The 25,927-nt window shown below is 44.1% G+C and overlaps 1 protein-coding gene across 1 annotated transcript in view; it reads left to right on the top strand.

Annotated features, from left to right (window-relative positions):
- Positions 1-25,927, top strand: part of thada (THADA armadillo repeat containing) — a 110,235-nt gene that overhangs the window by 35,043 nt on the left and 49,265 nt on the right. The window contains exons 27-29 of the mRNA XM_069658655.1: positions 6,232-6,321; positions 11,246-11,377; positions 22,049-22,217. Of these exons, the coding sequence (XP_069514756.1) occupies positions 6,232-6,321; positions 11,246-11,377; positions 22,049-22,217 (391 nt within the window). The remainder of the gene's footprint in view (positions 1-6,231; positions 6,322-11,245; positions 11,378-22,048; positions 22,218-25,927) is intronic.

Here is a 25,927-nt window from a genome sequence, read left to right as displayed (position 1 = left end):
TTGTTATTAATACAGCTGGACCTTCATCAATGCTGGTCTCACACCACTCAGCTGTGTGCCTCCTATAAAAGGGCAGTGAATAACTGCAGATGTGTTTCATCAAACGTTCGATTACAAACAAAAAGCTCCACATCTGGTCTGATGAGGGGAAATGTTCCTGATGACACATCTGTGCTCAACATGATGCACACAACAACAATGTGTTTATCACACACTTTGGACGTGTTCGACTTCAGGAGGCACAATGAGCTGAGGCTGTCAGACACTCAAAGTGTCCATTGGAGCCTCTTATATGTTGATCTCAGACATCAAACGTTAATATGATCGATCAATGACTGTACGTGATCGATGGTCACGTTTTGTCTCTGCAGTAAACAGTTCCTCTTTAATGTAGACTGACGTCTAAACCGACATGCTGTTTAATATCTACGGTTAAATGCTACCTCAGCCTGGTGTTAAAGGTGGATTTCAAATGCAGTATGAGAACATCGGTGGATTCAGATTTTAGTTCATTAAACTTGTTAGCTGTAATGCCATGATAATGGATAATGAGGAGAAGTGAAAACATGGAGGAAACGACGCTGAATGTATGAATGACACAGATACAGTACAAAGTGAAAACATGGGTGGATATTTCAGACGCTGATTCCACTGTTTCTAGACTCATATTTGTAAAGTTTAAAGTTGCATCTCTGTCGGTTTGAACTTTTCACCGGTTTAGTAAGTTAGTGAGATAAAGTCAGAGGCAGCTCCGCTCGCAGCCCTGAAGCTCCGCTGAAGAGCATCAGAGCAAAACTGGGAAAACAAAAATGATTTCACATTTAAAATCAAAGTTTTTATAAACTTTGATTTCCTGTTCCTCTGTTTAGAAGAGGAGGAAACCTATTTATATAATTCTGCTGTTATAAATACGTCATGAATGATGAACACTGGATGAATCCTAATCTATAAAAACAAACTGAGCACCTGGAAAGAAGCTAGCAGCAGCTCAGCCCGCCAGCCCTCCTGATGCCCTGCGTCTGTCAAAGAGCGTCACAGAAACACAGATTAAGGGCGGGTTCACCGCAGCCTTGTTAAGTCCGATTGAACCGAACCCTGGAGCACTTGTCGTTTAGGTTGGTGTGAACGCCGGAATCAAATTCTGGTGCGGACCAAACAACTGGACCATGGTGCGCTAGAAAAGAAGGGTCTCGGTCCGGTTTGATTCTAGTGAGAACATAAACGGACTTCAAGCAGGACCTAATACAGGAGGCAGGATATTAACGGGTTCTGACACTGGTAGAGACAGACAGCAAGATAAGTAGAGGACAGATGATGAGGAAACAGAAATATGGGCTGAATAAACAATTGAACAAATGCTGTGGAAACGCACAAGAACACGGCGGTGTTAAAATTGTTGAGTGAAAAACTAAAGGAGATGGAACTTATCGATCTGTGAACAATGTCGGTTAAAAGTAAAAAAACTCACCAACAAAGCATTTAAGTCGGGGATCGTGTTGAGTGTGATTGATCAGTACGCTCTCTCTCTTTGTTTACTTCAGGGAGTTTTCCTACGTGGAAATTCTGACCAATCAGAGAGCAGTTTCCTCACACAACAAAACTTTTTGTCCGCTGGTAAAAGCTGCCGTGTGAACACAAACCGAACCTTAGGCAGCACTGTAACAATTTGGTCTTTGATTCGTTCAAACAGACGTTAGGTGTGAGAGCGGCCTGATATATGAAACTGCTTCAATTAGTGTTTCACCTCTTGTAATCACTGACGAACTGAAAATGATGAACACTGAAGGTTCATATGTGGACTCTGTTTGTCTGTACTGACTGTAGCTTTCTTGACACATGATTCGAATTATCGACTGTTGAGGGTGTAGCCATGATATCTGTTCACATTTTCAAAGTGTAGAAACATCAGACTTTTAAAAAAGCCACAAACCTACAAATGTTCTCTCTGCTGTGCCAATAACAGCTCAGTTTGAGAAGCTGTCGGTCGGTGGATGTCTTCTTCTGGAGGATTGGATGTTTATAGGATGAAGTGAGGCTGATTTGTGCAAATGAAGAATCTGTTTAATTTAAGCGTCTCAGTTTTAGTTGGAAGCTTATCAGCTGTTTGGTTCTGATCCGCTGTCAGGGATTGTTTGACAGATTGTGGCTTGTTCCGGAGGTTTCTGGAAAAGAGTCTTAAATTATGAGCGGCTCCGAGCGCAGGTCAAACATCCATCAGAGAGTTTGGAAAGCTGATAATGAAACTGATAGCAGCACACATGTTTTATGATGTGTTGAATCCAGCGTAGGTGAAGGTCAGGTGGAGATAAGCATGTGATTATATAATCCAGGAAACTATTTGATGCTGTATCGGGGTTAAACTCAGGTCTTATTAGCTGTTAGCACTTTGTTTATTTCCTCACCACATGTTTTAATCGATTAAAATCCATAGATTAATTTGAAGTTGGATTGTGAGAAACCACAAACCTTGAAATAAAGACTCACAACAGTAGCACTATCATTAACCGAAAACTCTCCGCTCCAGCTCCACCCTCTCATCCAAAAATCGTCACGTCTGAAAATCAAGATGGCGACGGTGAAAAAGCAAAACTTGAGGCTTTAAAACAGAAGTCTGAAAAACAATGTTTGATGACGTGGCTGCGTCCGCTTCTTGTGTCCAGAGTGTAAAAGATAAGTAAGTTGTAGCTATATAAACTCTTTATTATTATTTCATTGGGCCTGTTATCTCACATCACAGATTCTCCTGCGGGCCTCACTGATCTCTCCGCGGCTCCTGTAGCTCAAAGATCCATGAAGAGAGGACACTTACGCCAACATGAACAATAGATGCTTGTGCTGTTTGGCTGCAGGACTCTAAGATATCTGCTCTGAGGTCTATATCGAGCTCGGCCGTGATTTGTTAGCTCTCAGATAATCCAGGCTAAAGTTTCACAGGGCTCCTGTCTGCCTGCGTCTCTGTCCTGTGTTTCTATTGGCTGCTTCTCTGAAGGCCTCTGACACTGTGAGGCCAGGCTGCTGCTGTTTATCTCGTCTGTTTCCACTTGTGTTTTTACTCTGCTCACCCCCACCCCCCCTTTGTGTAGCTCGCAGTGATCTCCCCCTTGTCTCCTCTTCTGCTGCTTTCCGTCTTGTACATACTGCGGGTCTAATCTTTAATATGCATGTGGGAGATAGTGATAAGCATGGCTGAGGAATTACGTTTTTAAGATTATAATTTAGAAAACTTGCATCACCTTTAAATTGTTCAGGTTTTAGGATATAAAACATTTGAAGATACTTCCAGAAGTGACATCAGAATAAGCCGAAACACAGAAGTAGTGACTGTATTTCTAGTGTAGAGTTTTAAGGGTTGATACTTGTAGATTAGGAGTCATATTTTCATGTTGTTAAAGTCTGTAGCCTCTCTGTGCAGAGCTGTGCGTGTGTGAGCAGGAAAGCTGCAGCTCGTTCATGAAGTGTGTTTAGGCGTTTGTGCGCTCGTACGTCTGGTCTCTGTTATTACCATGATGTTACGGTTGTGATCTCTATCAGCACAAAATGCATTGTGACAGCTTGTCCACTCTAATATCAGACTGTGTGTGTGTGTGTCCTCTGAAGCTGGAGCACAACCACATTTCCCTCTCACACACACACGTTTATTTACAGCGTTGTGTGTTTGTGCAGACGGCTCTCCTCGCTGTCTGTGGGAATCACAGCTGTGTTTTCCATGGTGACTTGAATCGAGACATATTGTTTGTTGTGGATCAGACTCGGCCGCTCCTCTCCGGGATCGTGCGTAGATGTTGATCCGATATCGTTGCTAAGATAAATGTATCCGTAAACAAAGCTGACAGGGGAGATTGCTCGCTGCATTCCAGCCAGAGCCTCCAGATTCATCACCAGCCCGCGTCACCTCCTCACTCTGCAACTCACGTGCTCGTCTACATGAAATATGTCTGTATGAGGATTAGGCATAAGGAATCATAACTCCAATTCTTTCCTCTCCCATTCGCCTCCATATCTCTGTCAAACACAACACTTAAAAACACCCTAATAATAATAATCTGGGCCTGCAGCAGTGAAACAGGCTGTAATGGCTGCAACATAATCCTTGATGGGTCAAAGGTCGTCCACTAAAAGTTCTTGTAGTTTCCACTGACAGGCTCAGATTGTTATTCTAAGTGTGTGACAACATTACAGAAAGGATCCCTACAGAGATAGACCTTTTTGTTACAGAGGAGGATGATTGTTTTAACCACAAACAGACGTTACATCGCTCTCTGTAAACACACCAGACTCCATTGCGAAAAGCAGGAATTTTACCTCAAACAAGAACTTTTAGATTTACAGCCAAGATACATTTACAGCCGACCTTTCTTTGATGGTCGGCACACAGAACTTTAATAAACATCAGATCCTGTCCACACTGCAAGCGTCTACACAGGAGACATAAATAACACGAATGTAGCTTTTGTGTATTCTTGAACGTGTTGTTTTCCTTTTGTTTAAAAGCTGTTGTTTCTGCAGTGTGAGTGTGCACACTCAGCTGTGAGTCCACTAACATGACCAGCACTTCTCTCTTACACCTCCTCCTCTCTCCTCTGTGACCCTTACCTCACCTTACCGCACACACGCTTATATAATACACACAGTCCTGTATGTGAACATGAACACAGTGACACGTTGGGGGTCTTTCTTCCACTTTGTTTTACCGTGATTTTATTTGCACTTGTTTTTAGTTAAGTAGTGAGCAGGTGCAGTTATCCTCACATTGTATCTGTGTGTATGTGTGTTAGTGTGTGTGCGCGTGCGTGTCGGGTCGCAGGAGGTGAGCAGTGTCATATCCAGGTTGAAAGGGGGTTTGAAGTCTACACACATGACTCACTCTGCTACCACGACAGAGCCTGCTGCTGACTTTAACCAGGTCGTGTGTGTGTGTGTGTGTGTGTGTGTGTGCGTGCGTGCGTGCGTGCGTGCGTGCGTGTGTGTGTGTCTGGTCTTGTGATCATGGCAGAGCGGACCTCTTCCCTTTCGCAGCGACTTGATTTAGACGCTCAGAGTTAAATAAGAACTTTATTGGCCTTGAGGCTGAATGGCGGTCGCAGCAGGATGACCGCCAGCGTTAAATATAAAGTTTGTCTTTTTACTGACAGTCGTGTGTGTGTGTGTGTATCATGTATTCACACACAAACACACATGACCAGTATACATGCACATACATGCAGTGTGAGTGTTTATTTGTAGCAGCAGCAGAGTGTTTGGCATGAGGCCATGACAGCTTCACTTCACTGACGCTCTCTCTGCTCTGCTTCTTACCTTTTTGCTGTTGTGTCACTTTAATGAAGGTATTTTGTTTTAATCACAAGTATCAGGTAACTTTACGAACTGAAAAACAGTCAGAATAAAATAAATACACCAGTATTCCTGTTTTACTCTCCTCTCTGCTGACTCATGATGGCTGTTTAACACTCACTAAATGTCCTTACAGCTCATCAGCTAAACACTTGGACACTGTTTTACCTTCTTCCTAATATCCTTACAGTGCTGATGCAGGTGTCTTTCACTGTTTCCACCACCTGATTTTAGTTCATCTTGAGTCTATAGATGTGTTCGTTCTTAAGATCAGTAATAAAAAATAACTCTGCGCGTCTTTTGATTCTAGATCCAAAATTTTTTTTTTTTAATTTAAAGCAGGATTGGTGATTCTTTTGTGTTTCTCTCTGCACACGTCTGGAGGATAGAAAAGCCTTCCATTACAACACAGGGTAGCTTAGCATTAGCCTCCTGCTGCACTTTTGGACACACCGCGGTCACTGTCAGAGGTGGAGCTGAAAAGAAACAACATAAACAGGATGAACAGAACAAGAAATTCCTCCTGCTTCCTGTCAGTCAGCGGAAACTGTTGACGAGGCTGGCAGCAGAGGGGAAACTGTTCCTATGTCGGAGGTTTTGGTCTTGATGGAGCCGTAGGGAAGGGTCTCAATGAGACTGTGTCCGGGGTCAGAGGGGTCGGCCACAATCTTACCTGCATGCCTCAGGGTCATGGAGGTGTACAGGTCGTGGAGAGATGGCAGATTGCAGCCAGTCACCCTCTCTGCAGAAGTTTTGTTGGCTAAGAGATTTTATTTTTCTTCTGGTGATTTAAAAAACGGTGTACCGTCCTTTTAAAAGCAGCATGTTTTAAACCCCATGTTCCTCTGGGTCTAGACGCTGTAGTTCCTCTGACTCGTCTTCTGCCTCTCACCCTTTCAGGATGACGGGTCGAGAGTTCTTCACTCGTTTCCCGGCTCTCTACCCGTTCCTTCTGAACCAGCTGGAGGAGGCTGCAGCCACGGTGGAAAGGTGAGCTGTTCCTCCTTAATCCTCACACACACACACTCCACATTCAGCTCCTGCCATGACTTTTCACACCTCCTTCATCCCTTTATGAGTTTAACTTTCCTCACATTTAGGCCACAGGAGACATATTGTTGTTTCCTAACCAGTTTTTGCAGAGGTGCTTTAGTGCTTTCTGGAGAAACGAGGAAGTTTTCATGAGCCATAGCACTCGATGAATCTGCAGTGGGAACGCGATGAACTATTTTCTGTAATCAGGTCGATGAAGTTCTGTGTGGGCCTTTTTTCTCAGTGTTCTCAGCTGACAGACTGTTTGCTCAGAGCACAAGACTTAACGGGCGAATAAATGAGATGTCGTGTCTCCATTTGGTCCAGTGTTTTTGCAGTGGTGAATTGAGTCTACTGAGGTTCATTGGCCTTATCTATCTGAGCTCCATCTCTCCGTTTAAAAGCATTCGAGACGTCCAACAGCTCCCCAGGCGACCTTATCTTAATATGGAGCCAATTAATTGGCTGCTCTTTCAGACCGGCTCTTTCACAATCCCCCTCACTCCCTTCGACCCTTGTTAAAACATTCACAAATTTCCCACGGAACCAGATCTCGCTCTCTGACTTCCCACATGGTCTGTGTGTGTCGCGCCACCCAAACAGAGCGACCGCACCGTACTGCAGCAACACACAGCGGGACTGCAGGAGAGAGAGCTGCTGTTAGTGGTTTTACTACAAGTGCAGGCCCAGAAATAGGTCACAATACAGGACAGATTATAGAAATGAGATTTGGAACTGTAAGGTTGTACTTTGGAGTCCGTGTAAATATGTATTATGTCCTCTGTAATCCACCCGTCCTCTTCAAATGCTCCTCAAACAAACAGAGCAAAGATGAACAGTGCTGCTCCTCAGGCCTCATTGACGCTGCAGCATGTGGAGAAGGCAACATGTTGTCTCTCTGCATGTTGTGCTACATATGATACGCCACCACACCTGTCCACACCTGAGCCTATAATAACATGCAGACACAACACACACAACAAAATACATACTTCTGTATTCTCTACTGTAAGATACATATCTATATAAGCTCTACACAGCCTGCTCAGTGTGCTCATGTTTCTTTATTCTGCCTCCCTGTCTGTGTACATGAAGGTAGTTAAAGAGCCGAGTCCACGTGTTTGTGACGTATTGATGATGTGTGACAGAAACAGTTAGCAGCTAGCTAAAAGAGGAAGTGAGCAGCAAACTGAAAATATTTGAGGGACAAGAAGGTCAAAGAGCTCCTCCCCCTCTGATGGAGGAGGTCAGCTGTATTAAGCTTCTGTTATAACTTAATTATTACCTCTTATGAGCTTCCCATTATCAGCTGTATTGTAAGTTATAATTACTTATGTATTATAGCTCTGCTGTTAGCTGTGTTTAGCTATAATCAGTCAATTATTAGCTGTTTTTAGGTACTGTCATTAGCTTTGTGGATAGCTATAATTACCAATTTTAGCATTATTAGCTGCATCATCAGCTGTTATAAGTAAACTTTTATTAGCTGTTATCAGCTATTAGATTAGTTTCTTTAATTTGCTGTATCATAACCTTTTATTAGCTCTTATTAATGTTGTTGTTATTGTTATTTCCAGCTGTATTATAAGCTGTTCTTAGGGTGACATCATCTGTTATTGACCAACTGTTAAAAGTTGCTATAAGCTGAATATATTAGCTGTATTATAATCTGATATTATCCATTATTAGCTAGTTTACCATCTGTTGTTAACTGTTATAAGCTTACTGTTATTGTTATTGGCTCTATTATCAGTGATCATTAGCTATAACCAGCTGCTATTAGCTTCTATTATAAGCTGCAGTGTAGCTGTTATAGCAGATATTAGCTGTGTTATAAACGTATTTATTAGGTTATTTAACAGGGTCGGTGCACACTCAGGAACGTTGCTGTAAATGTACTAGAGTTAGCCAAGAGGCTATCTGTAGACGTTTGGAGTCACCCTAACAAACTTACAAACATAATATAACATTTAAATAAAAAGTTATTAAAATCAGTTTGAAACATGCAACACAGAGGCTCCGACACACGATATGCAACAAAAGATAATGTTAATAAATATATGGACTAAATGATCCCACACTGTGCTGCATTATTAAACAATGTTACTAAAGCATGCAGAGCAGAGGCACAGACATAAAATACATGCACAATGTATATGTATGTTTATGTTATGTACATGACGCGTTCTCTAATGGCTGCTAGGATGGAGTTCATTCTACTGCAGCTTTAACAGAGACGGCAGACTGACTGAAGGTTACCTGTTCTCAGAGCTCACTAAACGGTGACCTAAAACTTTACTTCACGGCGTCTTTAGTGAGTCTGCGTCCCTTTCACTGCTTTTTAAGGAATACGAACGCTTCAGGTCAGTGCTCTGTTTCTTCTGTGTAAAGATGTGATCCTAGAGTTCCTCTTTCATCAGACAGCCGGGTGCGGCACATGATGGAGGGGTTTGGAGGGAGAGAGAGCCCCCACCTCTCTGACATCACATCCTGTCCCTTTCTGCTCCACTAAACACTAAACACATTCGACCAGTTACTGATGGAGCCGCTACCCGAATTTACCCCCCCGGGGATCAATAAAGGATTATCTTATCTTATTACATTTCCCATCGAGCTGTGTGTGTGTGTGTGTGTGTGTGTGTGTGTGTGTGTGTGTGTGTGTGTGTGTGTCTGTGTGTGTGTGTGTGTGTGTGTGTGTGTGTGTGTGTGTGTGTGTGTGCGTGTGCGCTGAATGAGGTAATGAAAAGCACAAGTTGTTTTCACTGGAGGTCTGTTGTCTCCGCTCTCTGAGATCTTCACGACTAATGACAGGACCCGGAGGACATGTTGCTCTCCTGACACACACTCGTACAAGCAGACCTTACAGACCTACACACACACCAATGCCGGCGCTCCACGCATTGTTTCTCCATCATATTATAAAAGGATATTTCCACCTCACACTCTGCTCGAGTAGATGGTTTTAGAAGCCAACATTAAGTTTCCTCTGGTGTCCACTTGAGGCTGTCTCCAGCAGTGAGTCAGTCCCCATAGAGCCCCATGTTAAACTTTACAGCAGAAATAAACATGTTTACAGCCTGGTTCAAAAACAGTTTGGGTCTCTATAGCTCATTTCTCTCTTCATGACAACTGTACGGGGAGAAACTTTATACAGCTCACCTGTTTACATTATATTAAGGCTTAAAGTGATGCATCATTAGGGGCATGGCCTCTTTGAGTGACAGGAGGAATGATGAGAAGGCCGGTAAATCGTCCACCGCCCCCCCGCTCGCTCTCCAAACAGAGATGTGGTCTAGCGAGCGGCACTCTGTTCCTCCAGCTCTGTGAGCTTCATTAGTCTGATAAATAAACAACTCCATCAGTCACCACCACATTAAGAGTCTCATTCTGTGGGAAACAAGATGGTTAACTAGCTCATTAGCAGCTAATGAATTAGCCACATGGGACAGGCTGCATAACTTTGACAACCTAACGTTTGTTGACCCCTTACTCTCCAGCTCCACCCTTAGTGCACAGTCCATCACCACTTCTGTCTTCAAACAGAAAAGAAAGCTGAAAAGCTGAACTCTAGCTTTGGAAAAAGGCAGCTGACAAAAAAACGGACGACGTCATCAGGCTATAATTTTAATTATATATACAGTTTAATTATCTGCTTTAATCATCAGAGATCTGGACTGACTGGACTGAGCTTGGCCCTCCTGCACACTAGACTCATGATATTGAAGCATTAAAGTCCTCTGTTGTTCCCATCCATGTCTGTTCCTCCCCCGCTCTCTGTGAGTGTGTCAAAGTGAAACTGTGAAACCGCTGGCAGAGACAGTTTCCCCTCTGACTCAGCTGGCAGGGATGAGATCTGGATTTGGACGGAGGAGGTGAAGATCCCCGCTCGGAGACGGAGAGGAGATGACTGTACCGGAGTGTGGGTGGTTTGAGGAATGCAGCGTGTAATGAAGGCTTTTATTTTGGTTGTGATTGTAATTTATACATTTTTGTATGTGTCAGCGGTTTGATCAGAAAATGGACAACACATGAGTCAAGTCACTTTTTATACAGCACATTTAAATACAACAGGAGATGACCCAAAGTGTTTACAGATGGGTCAGGTCTGACTCACATGATTCAAAGAACAATACAATGCAATAAAACAAAGTCAGACTAACACGAGACACACAGACAACGACAGAATCAGACGAACCTACTGCCTCCATGTTCACATATACAGACATAAGGGAGGTATCCACCTTCTCATCTCACTCTCAGCAAGAAAACAAGAAGCTTTATTGAAAATGAGAGCAGCAGGAATTATGCTCAGACTCTTTAATGTCTCTGGATTTGACTTTGTTCCTGTTTTGTGACAAAAGACACGACTGAGGGGGGGGACCAGAGCTTCAGGATTGATATGCACCTGTAGACGTCATCATTTTGCAGTCAGGACTTTCAATATATCTCCATATTCCATAAACACAACAACCTGTGCTGGCAGTCAGGTGGAGGCCTTCAGGTGTACATTTTTGACTTTCAGGTGATGCTGTCTGAAAGTGTTCATCATAATCTGTTCATATGAACACTATCAGGCCTCGCCCTATCTGTAAGCCTTTTCTTTTAAGAGTTATGTTCAGGTGACAGTTATAACCAGGTCATTTGAGGAATAACGCACACTAAAGAAAGCAGTGGAACTTCTCCAGCAGAGAGCTCAGATGAAGAGTCTGATAGAGATTCAGGTTAGCAAAGAAGAAGCTGCACTTAAAGCCATTTAGAGAAGCTCCACTGCCTTTGTTAACAAATCGACATCATGCGCTGCTGTCTTCAGAATATTTCAGCCGTCATCAATGTTATGAAGTTAATAGATATCATAATGATCAGTGTGTGTTTGTGTGTGTAGTGACAGCGGCCAGGTGAAGCTCCACCCCAGCCTGTTCCTGCTGCTGCTGGTGCTCAGTCGACTCTACCCGTCTCCCATGGACGGATCCTCATCTCCCCTGGGACTCGCTCCGTTCACACCCTTCATCATCAGGTGGGTGTCGGTTATACGCACACGTTCGTGTGTGGCACAAACAGGCTACTTACAGACATGATGATCATTAATGAAGCTGATACAAAGACAATTACTGGCTTGTTTGGAGCTTTTAATCTGTCTTCATTCTCTGTGTCACTTTGAACACGTGTGTTTGAGAAGTTTGGACAGCAGACAGACGTGTCACTGACATTATTTCTGACATATCTATTAATGTTGCTGATCACTCGTGTAATATGCAAACTGAGGGCTACCTCATTACAAGACAGACAGAGGGGCGGCTGTGGCTCAGTGGTGGAGTCAGTCATCCCCCAATCGCAGGGTTGGCGGTTCCCTGAGTGATACAGTCTACATGTCGAAGTGTCCTTGAGCAAGACACTGAAACCCAAATTGCTCCTGAAGGCACACATCGGTATGCGAATGGGTATAGAATCCTGACTGGAGCATAGTGGCTATCAGTGTGTGAATGTGTGTGTGAAGTTAGACAGGTGCAGTCCATCTAAGCTCAGATGGGAGAGCAGTTAGCTGCAGTTGTGTTAAAACAATGAAAACAGAAATGTAAGTAAACAGGTTTGCAAAGTTTCGACCTTCTTCAGGCCTGATGACGTTTCATCTTTGACACTTGCTTGTCCGAGAAATGATGTCAGTTTAATGTGTCACTCCTCGGCTCAAATGTAGTTCATCATGTCAGGAAAGACATCACTCTCAAGGTCCTAAAATCTTAGAAATACAACCGGCTGTCGATGCTGTGATAACTTTGTTGTTGGCTGGAAGAAATGTTTAATATTTGTGTTATTTGAGTGCTTTTCTGTGATGATTTCTCAGTAACAGGTTTTTATTTATTATTTATCAGCTCCTTGTCTTCAGTCACATCCCTCCCACTCAACATAAGTGTTTTAGTGTCCCCCCAGCTCAGTGACAGGCAGCACAGAATGTCTCCCTGGTGTCATCAGCATCAGTGACCATGTGTTTGAGGTCAGTGTTATAGAAAGTGTTACACACAAACAGCAGTGTGTGTCGTTATCAGCTTGCAGAGGGTCACACACCTGCTCTCTGAGCCTGATAATGTCTCTTATTCTAAGTATAGAACAATCTCTCAGACTAAACACCTGCAGTCTAAACATTCATGTGTGTTCTTGTGTGTTATTAGCACAAATTCTTCTTTTATGAAAACTTGTGTCACTTCATTTCTTTGCTGTTTCAAATTGAATCTCCCAAATCAGCTCATTAAACCTCCTGTAAACGTCTAAGAATCACACCTGTCCTTTGTCTGAGTTTGTATACACGGACTAAACACTTGTCTGCCTGTTTGCCTGTCTGTCTGGGTATGATAGTGCCTGTTTTATCTGTCAGTGTTGACTTGGAGGGAAGCTTCCAGGTGAATGGGAAACTGTGGTTCACACTTCATTCTTCACATTCCTGAGCTGCACAGAGAGACACATATTATTGGAACATGTTCATCTGCTGCACCTGCAGCCTTTTCCCCCCAACCCCAACACACACACACACACACACACACACACACACACACACACACACACACACACACACACACACACACACACACACACACACACACACACACGTACGTCGGTGTTACTGTACTTGTGAGGACTCATTGACCTCATATACACCTTTTTGTGTGAACCTTAAGACACACCCAGTCAGCAGGAAGAAAATAGACATTACAATTTTTCAGAATTATTATTTTCTGTCTGCTTTATTAAAATATCTGTCCTCCTTACTTCCTGTAAAAGTCACGTTTGTTGGTCTAAACATCTAGAAATCTGCATCCAAATTGTCCTCCAGTGTCTGCCTCAGTATATTTCTGGTTATTGTGACGTCATTTAGAAACATGAGCTAAGTATTTCTGAACTCCAGAAGTATTTTTTTAAACTCTGCTCATTAGAATAAGAATATTTGAAAACGAAAAATATGTTCAAAGTGTGAAGGTGTTTTGTTTGATCTACTTTAGTAATACTGTGACTACATTGGTATTGTTTGGTTTAAATCACTGAAATCAATCAACTTAAATGTTATCTGTGTAATGTAAGGTATGTTCTAGCTCTTATATTTTAAATACATTTAGCAAAATGCTAATCATCAGCCTGTAAGATGTAGTATATATATTTAAAGTATATTTGTTACACTTTGTGATGCAGTAATGATTCTCAAAAACACAATTCCTTTTTTACTAATATGATTTTTTTTTAATTAAAAGTTTACATGCAAAGATTTTGTCTTTTAAACTTGTATAGTTTAATGTTGATTCCTTTTCTCAGACTGCATAAGAAGTTGTGTTGATGTTTCAGGGAGTGTGATAACAACAGTCAGGTCAAACTGTTCTGACTAAATAAAACAGATTCATGTTTTCTTTATACAGTTTTCATGAAATAAGATTAAAATCTGAAAATATCATCTTGCTTACAGTCTCACTGTGAGGATAGGGACCTCGGGGACACACTGATTTGGGTAGGACAACTATTGACAAAATCATTCTGGCCAGAGGTGTAACAACGGGTGGTCATACATCTGTATATAATTCCCCACCTTTTCTCCTGACGGCGAACAAATCTTGACTTGATATGGACCAGAATAGTCAACTCCAGTTGAATAACACAGAGGCTTGAACAAGCGCAGTTGAGCTTGGGGAAGTTCAGCCATCATTAAAACTGCAGGCTCGGCTCGCCATCGTTGGCATTTTCTGCATATGTGGCAGCACTCATTCTGGTCCTGGGTGCAAGAGAGCCTGATCAAAGTCTTTGATCAGCAGTTTTGTGTTGGAGTGGAATGGATCCAAGATTATGGGGGGGTATCCATCTCGACAGCTTCTGACCATCGCAGCATACCGCCTACCCTCAGTAATCCTGTAACCTCTTCATGTTCTGGTGCGAGGGAGCCAAGGCGACTGTCGAACAGCAGGGAGCGACCAGCCTTAAGAGCACTCAAATCTTCCGGAAACGAGTCCTTCTGAGACTGCATTGAGAGGAGCTTCTCTGCACTTATATAATCAGTTGCTTAACAAGGAGGGCTGGTGCCAGAGTGAGCCGCCCTGTGTAAAGACTGGGCTTTAGCGTGTAGAAGTTCTTTCCAGGTAGTGAGCTTGGTAGCATCGGGTAGTTGTGGGGCAGGGTTGAAGGGGATGCTCCCAACGAAGGCAGACTTCTCAAGCTCAACATCCTCAGGTTGTGGCTCAGGACCATGCATAACCCCCGTCTGGTGCATGAAGGAGGAACTCTGGACCTCTCTGCCATCAATGTGGATGCCTTAAATCCTCTGGGGATAGACCATGCGTGACATCATCCGTTGGGTTATTGGCAGAGTCCACATATCGCCAGCTCTTGACATCTGTCAAATTTCAACTCTCTGTGACACGGGTTCCCACAAATAACTTAAATCAGCAGGATTCAGATCTGATCCAGTAAAGAACAGTGGTAGAGTCGGACCAGAGTATGACTTGCTGGAGGGGCAAGATAAGTTCTGTCTGGAGGACTTTGGCTAGTTCAGTACCAGTGAGGGTGGCACACAGCTTAAGGCGTGACAATGATAACTGCTTCTTCAGTGCTTCTTCTACCCGGGACCAGGCAAGCACGAAAGCCACATGGATTTGCTGATGGTAATCTACAGTCTGCATATAGGCAAAAGAGCTGTATGCTTGCTTAGAGGCATCACAAAATATGGCAAGTTCCCTTTGGTGGTTGGAGTGTCAGCACATGGTGCCGTGTAGGTTCGGGGCAGTTCTAGATGAACTAGGTTTGGGTGCTCTTGATTCTCATGCAGTCCATGGTGAATGGGATCATCCCAGCCTATCCCCTCCTTCCACAAATCCTGGATCAGCATCTTGCCTCGTGGTGTACAATGGAACCCAATGGATCACATAGGTCGGCCAAAACTTTGTACACATGCCACAGTGTGAGTACAGATGTCTTAACCGGTCTGGGTTTATACCCCAGGGAGTCCCGGCGGTAGTCCAAGTGCAGTCCAAGTGTGGGTTCCTGGAGGTCTTCGGTGGCTTGAGAGAACCACAACTTGCTACTTTGCAACCGAGCCTCTGTAGGTAGGAGTTGAATGACTTCAGGCATGTTGCTACCCCACTGTTGGATGTCTCTGGTGAGCAGTAACTGGCGTCGTCCATCAACAAGGGCTTTGGGGTCTTCAATGGTACTGGTGCTTTGCAAGCAGTTGTCCATATAAAATGAATGTTCCACAGTTTCAGCAAGGACAGGGTTTTCGACCTTGAAGTCTCAGGTGTGCTTCTGCAAAGCGTCGATCGCACAGCAGGGACTACGTGTGGTTCCAAAGGGCAACACCTGCCACTCGTAGAAGCTTGGCTCTTTAGATGTGTTGCCAGAGAAAGCGAAGCACAGGTCGATCACTAGGCAGCAGACGGTCTGGTGGAACATTCATGTCCCCTCTGATTTCCACGGTATGCTGCCAAAATCTTGTGGATGCCAAGTAAACACGGCCCTAAGGGCAGTGCAGGGAGGAGTTATTCATTCAGCGATTGACCTCAGTAGGCGAAGGAACAGTTAAACACAATCCTGTCCTTGCCGTTGTGGTGCACCATATGGTGAGGGATGCACCAGGACTCTGAGGACTGTTCATCTGCTTTAGAAGATATCTTTGCCACATATCCAGCCTCCTTGAGTATCCAAAGGTGCTGGCTTCATATGCCCTTAACACACCTGGTATTAACATGTGTCCTGGGTGATCCGATCACATGTGGTCAGCTCCAAGTCCTAGCACTCACACCTTGCATTTCAATGCGTCTCTAGTGACCACTTGTGATCTCTGTATGCAAATGAACGTGGCGCCTCATTTACCTCAGACTTTAAAAACATCATATAATAAAAAAAACTGTGATGCAGACTCTGATGCAGAGGGAGGGGGCATGGGTGAGTTCGGACTGAAGTGATGACGTTAACTTTGATCATGAAGCCTGATGCTCCTCTACAGCTCTGTGTTTATCAGTGAAATATATGAACGACACAGCATATGGACGTATGACAGCATGTGGAGACGGAGTTTATACTTTATAGTAACTGTGTGCGGAAACACGGACAGATCACGACATTCTGAGCCAGGTACAGAGCATGAGAAACATACACAGATCTGTGTCTTGTGTGATAGAATGCTTGTGGATCACATCTCTGACCCGCTCTGTCTCTCCCCCTCGTCGGTTCAGTATCGTCCCGTATTAAAAATTTAAATACAGTCTCCCCACTAAATAAAAACAGACACGATCTGTCTGTGTTTCCGTGCACACTGTGTAAATCTACGTTTACACGTGCTGGAGTGATATCATAAATAAATAAAAATACGGTTTTTAAGAGACGTGGCAGAGAAATGTTAAATCATAGGAAAGAGAGGTGAGTGATCTCACGTAGCCACGTGATCATTGCCGTGGATATGGAGAGAGTGGGCGGTGCTTAATGTGGCCCAGGACACATGTGCGTACACACTGCCAGACATATGTGGATAAATGCGTCCCAGAACACCTTCGTATGTGATCGGATCTGAATGCGTCTGCAATCCGTCCTGGGTGTGTTCACACCTGTAGTTAAGGCTGTCCACTTGTGATTCGATCACCAAAACCACAGGTTGATACCAGGTGTGTTAAGGGCCATAGTGTTTGATGATTACCCAATTACTCAGCGCGCTCACACCAGTCATCCAGCAGTGCGCACAGAGGGCTTTTAAACACTCGCAATACTAACCAGGTCAACATCTTGGTGTCAGAACTTCTCCCTCACACACGATGAACACAAACGTTCCCACATGTTGGAAACGGTAAAAATAGCACGGCTCTAATTTCTTTGGCTGCAGCCGTGTTTCCCTTCACCCCCAGCTCATCGTCCCAGGCGTGTAAGGACGTGTCTGATGAGGCCGATGACTGCCCCCACCGGTCAATGTGACCCCCCACCTCCGAGGATTAAATGAACTAAACTCCTATTCTGTCGACAGGGTCAGGCCTCATAACTCTCAGGATTTCATCTTCATACCCCCTCCCCCCCTCCCACACACACACAGGTTTGACATTCCTGTGCCACCCCCCTCCCCCCCCATACGTCACACCTGCCCAGAGAGTGACGAAGAGGAGGATGGTGATGACGACAAAGAAAGGGGAGGATGATGAAGAGCAGACACATTTATTGGAATAATTAATGGCTGCTTCATTCCATCGACATCTTCATATCTGCTGCATCTTATTTCTCCTCCTCCTCCTATCCCGTCCAGGCATCTCTCCTCCCTCCTCTCCTCTCCTCTCCTCTCCTCATATCTGATTTCTTTGGAAAGTGCTCGCTGATGCCAACAGACTAAAGAGAGTTGTGTTTCCCTCCCAGCAGACTGTGTGTAGTATATTTAATCACCTTGTTTGTGAGCAGCTTCACAAGACTTTTTTGTGCAGAGCTTTTATGTGATAGCGAAGTTTATTTTCTTAACTAGATTACTTAATTATTTTCTACCTTTCATTTTATAGGGAACTTTTTATTCTGAATAAAATAAACTTCTCAGCTGGTACATGCAGTACCAGTCGATTGATCCCTGTTGTCTAATAACAGACATTTTAAATGATTATAATAGAATATAAATGCCAAACACTCCAAATCTCTGCAGTGGGAGTTTTTTTCCTTCTGTCTGTTTACATTTTTCTAACCTGAATATACTTTTGTTTTCCCAACGACACGAGCAAATTTAAGATCTCACTTTAGCTGCTGGGAAGTTGTTATCGGCACTTATTTTCTGACTATTCACAGTTTAAACAATCAAATAAAGCAAAGTAATCTATAATGAATCATGATCAGATATTCACAGAAATCTAATAAAACTCTGCATGCAGCCCAAAACTGCACTTCAGACTGTCTTCAGATAAAATCAAAGCTTTAAACTTCAACTCCTGTTTTGGTTTCATCTGGATCAAACTTAAGTTAAACTTTTGAGAAAGATCAAAATACCTTTGATAGAAAACATATCCAGATCATCCTGATCCCAGCAGAAGGATTCAGGCTGGATTTAGGGACAGGATGAAATCATATTTTTTCATTTTAAAGCACCACATCTGTCGAACGTTGTGTTTATCACATACTTTATATTTAACCTTCCAGTTAAAGTGGCAGTACAGATAAAATGATGGAGTTTGTATAAAATGCTCATTATAACACCTTTAAATGTCAAACTAAAACAGAGCTGAATGATGGTCAGACAGCTTCATCTCGTCTCTAGGAATGAATGAAGTCAGCACTCTGCAGTGTCAGACTCTCCTGTTTGTTCTTGTTTAGCCAACATGCCTCTGTCTCTGAGGAGGAATCTGTTCTCCCATATCAACTAAACCAGGCCCAGATGAGCCTCGCCTACGCACACACACACACACACACACACACACACACACACACACACACACACACACACACAGGGGACGATGGTGTTTTTAAAATTACAGCCTTCCAAACTGTCATTTCCTTTTACAAAAGTGTTTCAATGGGACAAATTAGCTCTGATAGCTCACATGTGGGCCCAAAATGCTCTCTGGGAGAGGTGGAGAGCCGTTGCGTGCGTGTGCGTGTGAGTGTGTGTGTGTGTGTGTGTGTGTGCGTGTGCACCTGTGCATGTGAGAGAGACGCTTGTGAACATTAATCATGTGTACAGGCGCGCAGAGCTCAGGAATGCAAACTGTTGTCTGTGTTTGATGCTCTTTGGCTGTCTGTCTGACTGCAGGTGTGTGTTTGTGTGTGTGTGTGTGGCATGCTCGCAGCAGGTGGAACAGCATTTGTTGACAGTTGACTTGTTGCACAGTCGCTCTTTGTTCATATTCAGACTAGATTCATCATCGTTCTTCTGATACTACTTTCTTTCGCAACACACACACATGCACACGCACACACACATGGGCGGCTGTGGCTCAGTGGTAGAGTCGGTCGTCTTTCAATCGGAAGGTCGGAGGTTCGATCCCCAGCTCCCTCAGGCTACATTTCGTAGTGTCCTTGGGCAAGACACTGAACCCCAAATTGCTCCCGGTGGCATAGCCAACGGGTATGAATGTGATAAGTGATTGACATACTTTACGTAGCAGCCTCTGCCATCAGTGTGTAAATGTGTGTGTGAATGGGTGAATGTGATATGTAGTGTAAAAGCAGCTTTGAGTGGTCGCAAAGACTAGAAAAGCGCTATATAAGTACAGTCCATTTACCATTTACACACGCACACACGCACACACACACACCTTGCTCCTTCCAAAGCTCCTTTTCCAGCTCTGCATGTTGTCGTGTAAGGTTGTAAGGTTTTCCACTGTAGAGCTGTTGCTGATCCCATAAACACCTTCTAAACACACACACACACACACACCTACCTTCCATGGTGCTGTGACTCCTGTATATGTACGTGTTGGCTGTGCTCCCATCATGTGATGTACAGTATGTATTCTATGTACACTCTGTGTAACTCCAGTTGGTCGCCCTGAGTTTAGACTTGCAGGCTGACTTGCAGGCAGGGCACCTTCCTGGGCTGTATGTTTTTTCGTGGACAATAACCCTAACCCTGTCCTTACACTTTCCCATCCATGTGCCTTTTAAGTGAGTCACAGAATACAACAGTTTAACCCTCGTGGGTTCTTAGATGTTAGATGAAAGATGTTTCAGTCACTGTCCTTGCTGGGGATTCTGTGTTACCAGGATGGACGTGGTTTTGCAGGATGTAGCAGTGCACGCTTCAGCTACATGCAGGATGAGAGGCTCCGCCCCCACAGGAAATACAGTTTTTAGGGTCCTTCGTCCCCCTATGGCTCCACACTGACCTCCTTGATGGAGGTTTTTAATTGTGGATTAAACAAATGATGATCAAATATGAACCAAACTACAAAGAAGGCTCTTTCCCTCCTCTCTGGTAAAGAGTGTGTGGTAGCATTAGCTTAATGCTAAATGCTACATGCTACTCTGTACTCTGAAATATGTCGACATCTACTCTTTCATTCAGTCATCTATAGTTCCCTAACTAATACTGACTGTGATGATTCTCCAGAAGCTGGTGAGCAGTGTTTGTGCTAAGCTAAGCTAAGCTAAGCTAACCAGCTTCTGAATGAGAAGACATAAGAATTATATCTCTCTATCTTCTTATTTGATTCCCTGACAGCAAATCAGTCTCTTTGATATCTGACATGTAACATTCGATAGTTTCCAGTAGCTGATCCCTCCTCTCGCTCCTCTCGTCTCATTCAGGTCTTGGTCACGTCCTCCCCTCGTGTCCGGCGTGTCAGTGTTATGACACTGGAGCAGGAAACACTATCAGCCTGTAAACAAGGTTAATTTTAGCCTGCACTCAGGGTGACGGGCCACATTCTCCATCAGGCTGGATACTGTACGTGAACATGTGTTTGTGTTAGAGAGAGAGAGAGAGGGAGAGCTGTGGGCGACAACAAAACAGGATACACGACTTTATTAAAAGTTTGATTCTAATTTAAATATATGATGTCCACTTCCTCTGTCAGGGTTTGGTATGAGATCTGTTCAGGTTGTGTTCCTTTGTGGTTTCCTTTGTTTACAACTTTCTCAAGTATAAAAAGATGGCCGACATGACAGCTCCCTGAACATGAAGCCAAACCCTCTGTCGCCCCCTGCTGACTGCCTGCAGTATAGGTGATAAAGCCCGCCTCCTCCATGTTAACAGATGGGACATGAGTCAAACTATAAAATCAAAATACACGTCAACTAAATGTTTCTCAAACATGGTTTCTGTCATTATAGTTAGTTCTTATCATGCTGATTTATGTCTAAGTGTACATTTTTCTGACACGTTTACTTTTAATTAGTTATTTGATGCTGTAAAAAGGGGGTGTGGCCTCATGATTGACAGATCTGTGGACAAATGGGGCTCCTGCAGCGTTCTCAAACTTTCCATAAGCGTGAATATCTGCTTCAGACCGACACAAGAAGCTGTTCGGCTGCAGACTGAGCCCACCTGAGGGCTCCAACACGGCAAGGACACAAGGTAAAGGTGTGTGTCGGGTAGAGGAAGGGACGGGATGTCAATACTGCGGATCCACCAGCCGATCTCTCCCGCGACATGTCTGCCTCCAAATGCCGTCACCAGTGAAAGATGGCAGCGCCTGCCTCTGGGAATATTCTGGCTTCAAATGAGTAAAATGAGAGGAGGTGGAGACGCGTCGTTCATCTGTTTATTGATGAAAAGGCTGTAATGGCTGCAACATAATCCTTGATCAGTTAAAAGTAAGTCCAAATAAATAAACAGAGGCAGAAGCACCTTTCACACCGCCAGTTCAAGGTGGGATTATTACCCCTCTGTGAAACGCACGGAGGCTGAATGGTGGGGCAAAGTCATTCCACCTCTGAGCCGGCATCAGAGGTAGTAACAGAGGAGATGTCTGTGTGACAGCAGAGCCGGCAGGGTGGAACAGCACCGTGTGTGTGATTCTGAAGCACGCGCTGTTTGTTTACACCTCGCACACTTCTTCAGGGCTGGAATGTGTGTGTGTATGTTTTACGCTGGAGTTGCTTCGTTACGGTGCTGAAGTGGAACCGCAGTGTAAAAAGGGCTAAAGATAGATGATAAGAGGAAACTCTCACATACAGTGTCAACAATCCAACAGTCCATGTTTCTGTGACACTAATGTTGCCCTCTCTTGTTTGTGTGTGTGTGTGTGTGTGTGTGTGTGTGTAGATGTGGTCGCTCAGCCGTGTATCGTACCAGAGAGATGGCGGCTCGGGCCCTCGTCCCCTTCGTGCTGCTAACTCAGGTCCCGTCCACCGTCCACACGTTACTGCAGGAGCTTCCTGTGGAGCCCGGACCCCTGACCCAACAGAACCACATCCACGGGACTCTGCTGCAGGTCTGCACCACCCACACGCACACACACACACACACACACACACTCATATATACAGAATACGGACCGGAACAATCAGAGGGGGCTGTAATCATAGAGCCTTAAAGAACCAGCAGTGTTTATTTAGTGACGGAGCCTCAGGGGGAATCAGACCCTGATGGTGGGTCCAGGACTCCACAGTCTGATGGACATTCAGACAAACATGTTAAACCTACAGGACAGGAAGTGTGTCTGATCAGGCATCTGCACACAGAACAAGCTGCGTTCTGCTGTGACACAGGGGTTAATAAAGATTACTTATTCACGTAGCAACATGTCCTTCAGATACAGCTGGTTGTTAGGTACACCTTTTTCTCAACTCAATACAGACAGGATAAATTTATTCAATCGAGTTTATTGACAAAAATTATCAGCCACATTTTTGATGATTGATTCAGCGTGAGTTCTCAGATCTGAGGATGTGCTGTCATGTCAAATCATTGAAAGGAAAAGTTACGTAATGACTTATCTGAAGTCTTAACCAGCAGCAGAGGCAGTCATAGCGGAGAGAGTCAAGGCCCCCAGAGCACGTTGGAGACTCCACATCCAGGCGATATCTGTCACCTTCATTAATCAGCTGCTCCTCGTGCATTGTGGTGTTTTCAAACAGAAATAGGAACCGGGCGTCTGACAGCTAAAAAGCTCATTATGTGGCCTAGTCAAAATAAGGAGTTAGATACACAACACCTCCTCATTTCACTCCAATATTGTTGCACCTCGCTAGAGGGAGATCACCAGGGAGCTGAAAGTGTGATACTGAGTGCACAGCTGATATAGGCACGTGATTGTTTATATTACGTAATAGAAGTGCATTTGATTGTGTGTGGACAGAGAGCGTCCGATGTCAGCGATGCGGAGCGGACCCTCTTTAACCGTTTGAACACTGTGAGGAGTAAACTGGTCCCTCTGTGGTTTATTTGGTTGCCACGACTTTATGAGCGACTGACGCCCTGTGAGTCCTGTCACTGTTTCAGCGACTCTGCGACTTCAGGCCATGTTATAGAAATCTGAAACAGCGGTGGGAATCATTCTGTGGCGGCGGCACTGGAATAAGTGCCAGAGAACTTTGTTTAATGATCTTCGATAATCAGTCAGACAACGATAGAGAACATGAATAAAGATTAAAAAGATGGTTTCAGTGAGGAGGACTCCTGAGGGAAAACAAACCTGAGAGCAGCCACTACAAACAAGCTAAGCTAACGTTAGCGGTAGCTTGGCTTGTAGCCCCCAGGACAGCCCCCTCACTGCAGCTCTGACACACTTTATGTTATTGCACAGGTGTACCTACCATATACTGTGTTTACAGAGTAGAGTACATGAATAGTTTTTTTTTTAATAAGAATACGTTGATATAAATCTTTAACATAAAATATATGTATATGAATTTCCTTATCGTGTATCTAGACAGTCATCTGTTGCTTGTATAACCTGATAAACCTAATCTACACAAGTACCAACAAATGGCACATAAACAGCAGTGTGGAGATGTTTGTGCTCCGATCATAAACGAGTCCTTTTATTCAAGTTCAAACATGGAAATCTTCACAACCTTCACGTTTAGCTTAACAAGGACAAATATACAAGGACAGAGCAGGTATCACATCACGTGAAGGTGCACACACACACACACACACACACACACACACACACACACATAGATTATAGATATCATGCATCAGGCCTCAGCATGCACACAAACACACACACACACACACACACACACACACACACACACACAGAGCATGCCCAGACTCGGCGGTTATCTCAGGGTAAATTTCAGTGTTTAGTTCTGTCATCACACTCTGACAAACACAAGCAAACAGTCTGTCTGTAACATCAACACACGCTGAGGAGGAGGGGGGAGGAGGGGGGAGGAGTTTCCCGATTGAACAACAGTGAGGGAGGGAGGGGGGCTCTCTATGAGGACTGCTGGTTCCCGTCCTGGTGGAGGTCTCATGGGTTGTTAGCGGTCTGGGCTGCAGGGAGGTCTGCCGTGGGATGAAGGAGGAGCAGGAGGAGCAGTGGGGCTGTTTCAGGCTTAGAGGAGGTTTGAAGAGGAGAGAGGACTTTAGTTTGGCTTCCTGTCATGGCTGCCGTGTGTGGAGCTTCCACCTTTCTACTAATGTGTCTGTGCATGTTCAAACCAAACTCCATTTAAATCATGTTAAAGTAGTGTTGTTGTCTTGCAGTCAGACCTGACAAAGCATGAACTCAGCCTCTCAGCACAAACCTGCATCCTGATGTAGTTATTTCAGCATCCTTTCAGCCTGTTTATTGTCATTAAATCTCAGTAACATCTGTTTGTTTTGGCTTCATAGCGCTGTAGTAAGACAGATCTCAGCCCACGTGTGACTTGCTAGACTTGCTGCCACTAAGCAGAGACAGATTGACAGGCGCTCCACAGCCGTGCACACCTTACCTTTACCTGGCCAGTTAATTTCCTTTTTTCATTCCAGCAATACTAAAGCAGCCCTTCACACCTCACACACTGTCTGTTCAGCATGCCTGGATCTTTGATCACATCTCCTCTGCTGCACAATTTAAGAAAGAGCTCACCTCTACAAACATAAACAAACAAACAAACAAACTGGTGGAGGCAGCAGTAAAAAAAGTAAAATTACTGTTTTTGTCAATGGAGTCTGGTGTGTTTGCTGAGAGCGATGCAACGTCTGTTTGTGGTTGAAAAAATCTCTTCCTCTTGCACACAAAAGTCTATCTCTGTAGGGGGTCATTTACAACCCAAAGTAAGCTATAATAGGGCCCAGATTTAAAAATACCAGATTCCCCTGTGTCTGAGTGAATGACCCTCATCGTGTGTATCTGCAGAAAGCATCTGTGAGCAGCCTGGAGATATCAGGTGAGTAAGAGGTGGAGGCATGATAGAGCTGATGGGGCAGATATGTAAGGAGGCAGGGTGGGACTGTCAGAGCTGCAGAGCTTCATGCAGGTGAAGAGGGTTAAACATAATTACACAGATAAAGAGGTCGGCAGCGTACGTGAGGAGAGGAGCATCACACACACACACACACATAGAGGAGAGATAGTCTATGGAGTGTGTGTTAGATATTCTGTGCTCATGAGTAAGATGTTTAGACTTCAGAAGAATAGAAAGGGTGTGTGTGTGTGTGTGTGTGTATTCAGTTGGTTTTATTTGTCCTTGGGAGATCACTAATGTAATGCTAGTATATAAAAGTGGGCTGCGTCCTATAAACCGGTGCGACCAATATACCAGTATAAAATGCAGAGAGAGGTATATTTTTGTGTTACTGTATTTTACCCAGACAATGACGCTATCCGGTTGTTAAGTGGTGCCGTCACATCTCCACATTAAACTGTTTCCGGGTCCGAGCTGCTACAACGTGTCCTATTTACAACATGCTGCAGTGCTGTTTTGTGTTTTCCTCTCTGTTTTAAGTTAGCTAAACTACCTTGATTGTTGCTAACGCTTCGTCACGAACATGCACTGTCATGCACCGTCATGATCGCCATTCCAGCCGCCACCCTCACAACAATCAACATTATCGTAAACTCAAGTAAACATGGTGAAAACACATGGTAATGGCTGTGTGTTGAGTGTTTTGAATGTGTTTTAAATTAAAATAAATTGACATTGTGTTAAAATAATTTGTATACAGTTTTTATTAGTGAATAGCTATAGAAAACCCCCAAACAGA

Source organism: Semicossyphus pulcher, unplaced genomic scaffold (assembly GCF_022749685.1).
Source record: "Semicossyphus pulcher isolate SPU_LCO1_2020_fin unplaced genomic scaffold, fSemPul1.0.p SCAF_12, whole genome shotgun sequence".
Lineage (NCBI taxonomy): Eukaryota > Metazoa > Chordata > Actinopteri > Labriformes > Labridae > Semicossyphus > Semicossyphus pulcher.
Note: the sequence above shows the minus strand (reverse complement) of the source record. Positions and strands in the feature narration are given on the sequence as shown.